Source organism: Hippichthys cyanospilos, chromosome 9 (genome assembly GCF_059441005.1).
Source record: "Hippichthys cyanospilos isolate Australia breed blue-spotted pipefish chromosome 9, RoL_Hcya_1.0, whole genome shotgun sequence".
Classification (NCBI taxonomy): Eukaryota; Metazoa; Chordata; class Actinopteri; order Syngnathiformes; family Syngnathidae; genus Hippichthys; species Hippichthys cyanospilos.
The window spans coordinates 13,951,475-13,960,193 of NC_142377.1; the positions used below are offsets into that span (position 1 = coordinate 13,951,475).

Sequence of the window (8,719 nt, forward strand, 5' to 3'; positions counted from 1 at the left end):
ATTATTGGCTCGAACGATCTAAAAACGCGAGGAGGAACCAATCAGCATGAGAGACAACTGAAATGAGACCGGACCATGTAAAACAGATATCCAATCAAACATTGACTTGGCGATAAGCTTGGCCAATCGGGTGAATTACTGCGGCCTTTGTCCAATCGGAGCAAAGCTTTGGCTCTTTTCAAAGATTGTTTCAGGAAGTGATTTTAAATATCAGGAAGTTGTAAACAAACCAGACAGGTATTTGGTTAGCTTTTAACTGCCGCCGTATGGACGCGGAACCGCTCGCGTAAACAATCATTTTACTCGCTGTTTCTGGGTATATTTTGAAAGTTTAGTCAATCGGCTTTTTCGTGTGACGTTCAGATACTAATTCGGATCCCCCCGGAAAAGCTAGCATTAGCCACCTTTGCCGACGAGATAGACTCACCGTGTCCTGCGAAGTTAATTTGTAAAGTGAATTTCCAAGGCACTCTCGTCATACGTAAACGCTGAGAATTCAGACAACGTCACTGTGAAAATAATCTTTCTGCGGTACCATCAAGGCGGCGTTCAACGCTAACGCCTGCGCTCCCACCATCAAAGCAGGACGACCATGTCGACGTCCAACGCTAATTTCAAAAACAAGTGTGTCGCCCAGGTTAACTGCATCTTTTGTGACAGTCTGCTCTGCACGAGAGGCATGAAAGCGGTACTTCTCGCAGACACCGATGTTAAGCTGTTTTCGACGGATATACCTCCAAATAGGTAAGTGCTAATGAAGTTAGCACTGCTAGTAGCTTTTGTATAGATGTGCAATATGTTGCGAGGCTGGTGTACACTACAGTAACGAGTGTGATCGATAAACTTTTCTCTGAAATATTCTTCCAAATGTTCGACCTATAAAACATGTTTCGTTTACCCAACACAGAACTGTTGACTTCGTGGCCAGCTGCTACTCAACTGAAAGCTGCAAGTGCAAATTGAGAGACATCGCATGTCTCAAGTGGTAGGTAAAGCGATGTTTTTTCTGGCAATGTGCATATTCCAAGTTCTGTTTAAATGACACAGTGAATAACGAACGCAAACACAATCGAATACAACACCTTTATTGTACAGGTGTACAACAAAATAGTGGAGAACACATAATTAACCCGTAACACTCCTAAATATGCCTCGTTGTTAAAGCTGTATTAAATGAAAGAGGAGAGATTCAAAGTCTTCTTGCAGAGAAGTGGATCACAGCTGTCAAAACTGACAGCATGCATGATGTCACACACATCTGCCGCAAGCAAAGTTTGAAAGTAACTTGCAGCTGTAGTGACCGTTGATTCGTAAAATACACGCAAAAGAAAAGTTCGGCTCTCCAGTCCCATTCAGATCACCAGGCATGACAAGCTGAGCTTGGCAACGCCGCTCATCTGCTGCAACACGCAGGGGTGAAAAATGACCAAAATAAAAGAGAAACACTCCTACACAAGTATTCTACACAATAGCATAAAAACATCTACTGCATTGTGTCTGGTGGGTTTGTGAAATAGTTTAAAAACCTTCTAATGTATTGTACCTGGTTGAATTGTGAAATCCTCTGGAACAAGTTTAATCGTGGCGATAACCGAGACTCGTGTTAAACGACGAAGCATGTGTTTCTTTTGTGTGCCACCCCTTTGTTGTTGTTGCATGCAGGTTGAAAACATGGGTTTCGCGGCTGGTAATGGAATTAGCGCTTTTCAGTCGTGCTCATTGTATAGTGCTGAATCATGTTTCTTCTTTGTATTCTGTCACAGTGGTAATGTAGTTGGCTATCATGTTGTGGCCCCCTGCCAACCCTGCCTGCTCTCCTGTAATAACGGACACTTCTGGATGTTCAACAGTGACGCCGTTTCCACGCTCAACAGATTGGACGCAACAGGTCTGTGGAAACGGTACGGTTGGAATAGAACAGTGCTAGAGAACTCCGGTTCCTCAAGAGTCGTATCCTGCTTTATTTCAATGTCTTCCAAAATCGAATGATTACCATTGTTATCAGGCTTCCACCGAGCTTACTAATAAGCTGATCATTTGAGTCTGGATGTTGAAAACAAGCAGGATACGGCTCTTGGGCAAATGAGGTTCCCTACCCCTGTATCAGATACAACGTCAATATGGAAAAATTGGGACAGACCACTAGTTGTAAAGGGCATCTTTTGTCAAATTTTGAGGTAGATTGCTGGTGTTGGACAAACTTTCATAAAACTAATTTGTTGTGCTATTAGAAACATTTACTTGATGACTCGACAGCTAATTGGAAATCAAACGGCAAATGATTCATAATTGATGAATTGTTTGAAAATTCAAAATTTTCCACATGCTTTGAATTTTTTTTTAAATTCTGTCACAAAATGAAAAAATCAAAACAAAATATGGGTCACCGTTTTTTGCTTTTCAAATCATATTCAATTTGTTTGTGCACATTTTGCAGGCAATGTAAACTTTTTTTTTAATGTATGGAAAAAACGTTTTAATCAAGTCATTGAATAATCAACAAGAAAGCAGATTAATCAATTAATAGATAAGCATTAGTTGCAGCTCAGGTTAGGCAATAAATAAAAATAATTTGATTTGTCATTTTAAAAATTGATGATTTGAAAATAAGCAAAATCGTGAATTTAATGTTTTATAAAAGTGGCAGCATGCTGGACAAGTGGTTTACAAGACATGTTTGCAGTAGTTACTTACTACTTATCAAGTCATTCAGTGACAGCCATTTTTTGGCCTCATTTACACTGACACTTGGAAAAAAAACAAGGATTGAATGCCTAGACTCATGAAAGATACGTAAAAATAAGTCTTTGGAATTGAATGAGTTCATTTTGACTTTCAAGCAAGAAATGCTCAAGCTATGAATGTTAAGCTGACATTAAAACCAATACAAAATAAATTATGCCTTATCGGTGTATGTATATTAATTAATTATTCATTAATAAATGTTTGTTGTAGGTTTTCTAATTTTTTTTTTTTTTACTTTAAATAAAATAATTTAATGGTTCTGGATGACTCTTGAAAATCGAGATTTGATTTTTTTCACAACCGCCTGTCTCCTTGTTGCAATTGTACCGTCTTGCGTGTTGTTGATTTTTTTTTCTTTTCACAGTTTTGCCAATTAATCAAAATGTTATATACTTCCACATATTTCTATGTGGTCCATTTTAGAGTGTGCTATTTAACTTAAGTATCCAATCAGTAATTTTACTGTCTTTTAAAACAGCAATACAGTACCTGTTTTTCTACTTTAGCACAAAGCCCAAGCACTTTTAGCTCCTTTGTGTATGTGTACGAGAAGTTCCCACCCCTTTGAAACAGTGGTTTCCAAAACCTGTCCATGTATGCAGGTCTCAATCTGCTCCTGTGGGGAGATCTGCCCGAACTGGAAGACAGTGAAAACGAGGAACCAGAAAGCCAGTCAGAGGAAGAGTGTTTCAGATAAAAGTGGACTCTGTTGACCAGAGACACTTTTAAGATGTGCGAGACAAGGGAAACCTCAAGGTGTAACTTAACTCTGAATCACATGGGAATAAAAGGTGCTTCTTTCAAAGCCACGCCCCTTTAGTGGCGTCACAGCAGGTGTTTGGCCTTGGGCAGCTGGTGGAACACCTGCTGCGACACACGGGGGATTAAACGGGCCTGAGCCATTGCACACTCCGTAGGTTGACCCTCCAGAATACAGCACAATGGTTGTGCTAAGAACAAGCACGCCCCTTTTGTATAAATGGTTTTGAAATTCAGCTGCACCTATTAATCACATGTAATAACTACTGTTCGGCTTGGATCATGTGGGTGGCAGTAGTAGAAAAAAAAAAAAAGTCAAAGACTTTATCATATGGCTGGCATAATTCAGTGTTTGATTACTATTTAACCATAGGCCTTGCCTATTGTATGATCCCTATTGTTTCAAGATAATATAAACACATCTATTGTCTCCCGACTGAAATTAGGATTTCATCCCAGCCACTATTATTAACTTAAAGGTATACTGTACTCCTAAACAATTTCAACCCCTTTCATAAAATCTTATTCTGTATTTACACATGGCTTTTTGACATGATTGCACTTAAATCTAATGAGAATCAACTGTCAAGTGTAGCGCTGTGACTGAAAAGGTGCATTTATTTGAATTAGAAAAAAAATAGCACAGTGACTTTAAAGGGCAAGCGTTACTGGATGTGTGATGCTGTTGACACCGCCTCTACTATTTATTTAGCACATTTGAAAGAGGCCTGATTGTTTTGTGTTTGTATGTTGACTCATCACAGTTGCACCTCAAGGGTGAATGATTATTTAAAAAAAAAAAAACACTGAAATATGGGTTTCCATTATAATACAGTGGAATCAATGGGCGGTTGTCCAAAAACCACATTTTAAAAACGTGATTAACAAATAACATTTTATTTCATAACATTTCTCAATTCTAATACACGTGTAAATTGAATTGCTGTTAATACCACAGATAGTCAAATTTTCACCATCGGAAAGACTGACTTTTCAAAAGATGCTTCGTGTAACATTTTAACATTTCTAGTGTGTGAAAAGTTTACCATGTAATATTGATACATTATTAAATTAACCCACTAAAACACTTAACTAATAATGAATGGAAGGTGTAATGAAGTTGCATCGCAGGTGTGCCTCGTGCATCTTATTTTTAAGGTAACACAAGTGTATAAGGAATGAACTACCAAAGAAATGTAAATGTTGAAACAGTTAACTGTTGTAACTGGTAGTGAGTCTTTTGTTTCTGAATTGTACAAATGTTGCGGCGTTCCTGTTTTAAGGGTTGACAATTCTATAGGCCTTCATCTAATTAATAAGATTATATACGTGGATCTCACTGGATAGATCTTGTAGTTTGACAAGTACCACATTGTTTGGACTTGTGCGCCTTGAGACCATGCTACGATGCTAAAGTTAGCATACTTTGTGTCCTTGAAAGAGAATCCAAACTTTTGCTCTGCAGTTTTGTGTCTTATTGTCTTCTTGCTCATGTGCAGTATGGCTAGGCAAACTCATCCTTATGACTGACAGTCTCCATAATAAGTATTGTCATTGTAGTGAACCACTTAGAACTGTTATTTATTAAGTTCTCAGGCCAATTACAACATGCTTCCTTTTTGTTTACAATCTTTGTTTACAAATGCATTTTTTTGTAAAGTGCATTTAATAATATATATACATTTCATTTGTGATTTTTTTGAGTGTTTGGGGGTTGGGTGTGTGCATTGTTTTGCCTCAAAAAGGTATCACTTAGAGTTCCCTTTGGCTTGGACAATTGTCATATGAGAATTAAAAAAGACATAAATGTTTATGAAGCAAATAATTTGCCCTGCTGAAAATGTATATTTTGGAATTGCACTGAAACTGCGTTAGTGGTTTGGAAATCATTGTTTTGTAATGCTTGTAAGTTAATAAAACTTTATGTAAAAATATGCCTCTAACCAGTCATGTATATTAAATCTGTGTGGAAAAAAAATGGAACAAATATATACATGCCCCTTTTGGGGTTGTTTGGTATAGTATATTAATGATTTTCACTTGTTACTTTTAAATTACACCCTATCCACAAAGTACAATACATATAATACATTGGACATTAAAAAATAAAATAAAATAAAATCTTGTGGATCATACCCCTAAAATTTGAACGTCAATTTATTTCGCTAATGTTTTTGAAGCTCTACTGCCCTCTTGTGAATAACATAGAAAATTACATACACTTGCGACAATGATTATTATTTTTTTTTTTATACTTGAACTGCTTTGTCAAATATGAATTATGAGAGTGAAAACATATAGACCGCATAATTGAAAATAGGCATTTTTGTTTGTTTTTGGTTGTGATTTTTAAAGCAGAACAAAGTTAATCGTAGTTTTGGATACAATTTTAAAGAATTGAAAATGTCTACAGCAGCACTTAACACCTAAAACAAGGAGTCAGCAAGTCATGCTAACTTCTAAAATATAAATAACAGATTAAAAAAAAAAAGTTGGACATGTGACAAGAACGAACACCTGGCTGCCTTCACACCCACAAGACGTGGCTCTAATTTTTTAAAATGAAGATGCAGTACCAATCTCAACCGCAGGAGGGCAGACATTCCTCACTGGTGTTTCCAAGAAGAAGAACATGTCGTGGGCCTCTGCGAAATCGATGCCAACAAGTGTTTAGTTTGTTTTGTGCATGAGGAGTTAGTAAGTGTGTGTCCTCCAAAAATCGAACTATAATAGTACAAATGCGTATGGGAACTGAATTGGACTCGCCGTGTTGAAATAACGTCACCTGTTGAAATGGCCTCACTTGACCCAGGCCCAACTTCAATGCTTCGTGTATTTAATGGTGAGTGACCCAGATAAACTTACTTTTCAATTGCTTTTTGTTTTTGTTTGCTTTGCTGTTTTTTCCTATTTTGGAATGGGAATTTCAAGAGAGTCTTTTGACCCCCACCCCCTTTTTTTTTGCCATGGCTATCTATGCAATGTTGTTTAAATTTCCCATCCCTGATTTACGGGTTCACACCTGAAACTTAATTTTTGCTCGAGTGACTTCAATTTAGAATGTGATTTCAAGTGATCTGTTTTCACTTTTAAAATAGAGTTGATTATATAAACGGGGACATAGAAGAAAGTATAAGTTTTAAAATTAATGCACACTTTAAATCAAACCATCAATGACGGTACATTATTTCCTCATATCTGGGACAACATATATTCCAAGCAACGGTAGTTTTGGAGGCAATTTGCTCTATTGCATGAAGATCATTATCAAAGATACCTTGATGCAATAAGCCGTGTTATATTTTCCTAGTCTGTTTTTTATTCTGAGGTTTTGCATACATCACCGATATATGGTTATGTACAGTACTGTACGTATATCTGATCTGTATCGACAAACAAAATGATGTTACGCCAGATGGCGTAGTTGTACCACGAATACAAACAAGCAGAGGCCTTGCAGGAGTGGAGGGACATCCAGATTACAAACCTGTGTGTAAAAATACTCAAATCCGTATCATAATATCCGTAAATACTGTAATTTAACGTTATCTATAATAAAGGAGTATGTCTATTTAAGAATTGCATAAAATAAGTTCCCAAATCATGTTTGTGTTTTTAAAATCAAGTGTTTTTCTAAACCGTCAGTAAAATCTTGTTTACCTAAAGGCCGTGATCAATTTATTTTTACATTTTACACTACTTTTTTGTCTTTTTTTATTATTTGTATTGAAATGAAACTCGCAATTATGAAGTACATGCTTATAGTCAGACAGTATAGTCGGCCATCATATTTGAGGTCACCTTGACCATCATAGGGAAGAGAATATTTCATAGAAGAAACACAAGGAGGTTCATAAAAAAATAGGCAGGCTGTCAGGCCATCTCCTGATAATAGACCTAAAAGGGCTAATGTCTGCCATTGCCTGATTATGCATATTAATGACACCTCAAGAATTCATCACAAAAATCTTTTTACAATGGGTGAGGAGGGCAAATGGTAATAAACGGCAGGATTTATTCCCTTTAGGGACGCACTTTATCAGGGAGACATGTTTTAAATAATGTATCTAAATGATTTTCTCGTGGAATGCCAACACTTTTGAGTGAAATGCGAAATGTATCTAAATGATTTTCTCGTGGAATGCCAACACTTTTGAGTGAACCGCGAGCAAGCGGAGGGTCACGGAAACCGAATGGTGCAGGTGTTGTCGGTTTGCAGGTTTCGTGCCTACTCGTCCATGCAGCACTCCACTGTGAGACCAGCTGCACTGGGCTTTTGTTGCTCAAGTGCTTAAGATCACACAAAAGAAAACTTCAAACAAGCTGCTTCGTCTTTTTTTTTCCTTTTTTTTATTGTCTTCTGTTCTTGTGGGCAAGCTGATTACAGCAAGGGATAAAAGTTGTTCCTATATAGTAAACTAATGTGGAGAATCAGAGAGCTCTAATTAAGTCATGGGGGAACCAGAAGGAGCCGACATGGATGTGTTCCCCAAAGCCCAGATCGACGGATGAGGGAGGAAGGGGATTGGTTCGGTGGGAACTTCACAGGCCAACAGAAGTCGGCATCAAACGTAGTTGTTGTCAGCTGAAGGTCCAGTCGAGGTATGAACTGTTGCATGCATACGCACACAAGGGAGCGGTTCCAACGGATTTACCCCCTCCCCACTTAAAGCCCCTATAGTTAGTTACTCCAAATGCTCTGCTTCAGTTGCACAATAGTGCTTTAATGTTCAGACGGAACACTTAAATGATATCAGGGGTGTCTATATATATATATATATATATATATATATATATATATATATATATATATATATATATATATATAAAATCATTTTTAAGGCTATACCTAAAAGGGCCTGACCGATAAGGATTTTCTTTGAGGTTGATGCTAATTTTCAGCAAACGAAAAAAAAAAAGTCAGAATCAAAATAAGGCATTCACAAAAGTCAGCTTTTTTTCTCTGTAAAGCAATGATCAATATTCTCGTCAGTTTTGTTATTGACAGAAACAATAAATAAATAATTAGAAATAGGTTCATGAAATTTTGTATTTAATTAAAAAAACATTTGTAATAATTCATCTCATCGATTAATCACAGAGTAATTGATGAATAAAATAATCTTACATTGCCCCCTTGTCTGATCATTAGTTTGATGCTGTGCAGAAGTAGCCTAAGCAGCACATTTGTTCTAAAACCGTTTATGTCTGGGAT

General features: G+C 37.0%; 1 protein-coding gene across 2 annotated transcripts; it reads left to right on the plus strand.

The window, feature by feature from the left end:
- Positions 1 to 208: 208 nt before the first annotated feature.
- Positions 209 to 5,438, plus strand: LOC148419023 (protein FAM72A). Of its 2 annotated transcripts, none has more exons than XM_088422342.1 (4): positions 209 to 744; positions 908 to 985; positions 1,764 to 1,901; positions 3,348 to 5,438. In XM_088422342.1, exons 1-4 carry the CDS (start codon positions 593 to 595, stop codon positions 3,394 to 3,396), a joined length of 417 nt encoding a protein of 138 aa, XP_088278468.1. In that variant the 5' UTR covers positions 209 to 592; the 3' UTR covers positions 3,397 to 5,438. The 2 variants fall into 2 exon arrangements, with proteins under 2 accessions (XP_088278468.1, XP_088278467.1); XM_088422341.1 differs by having other exon boundaries at positions 1,764 to 1,888.
- Positions 5,439 to 8,719: the final 3,281 nt, after the last annotated feature.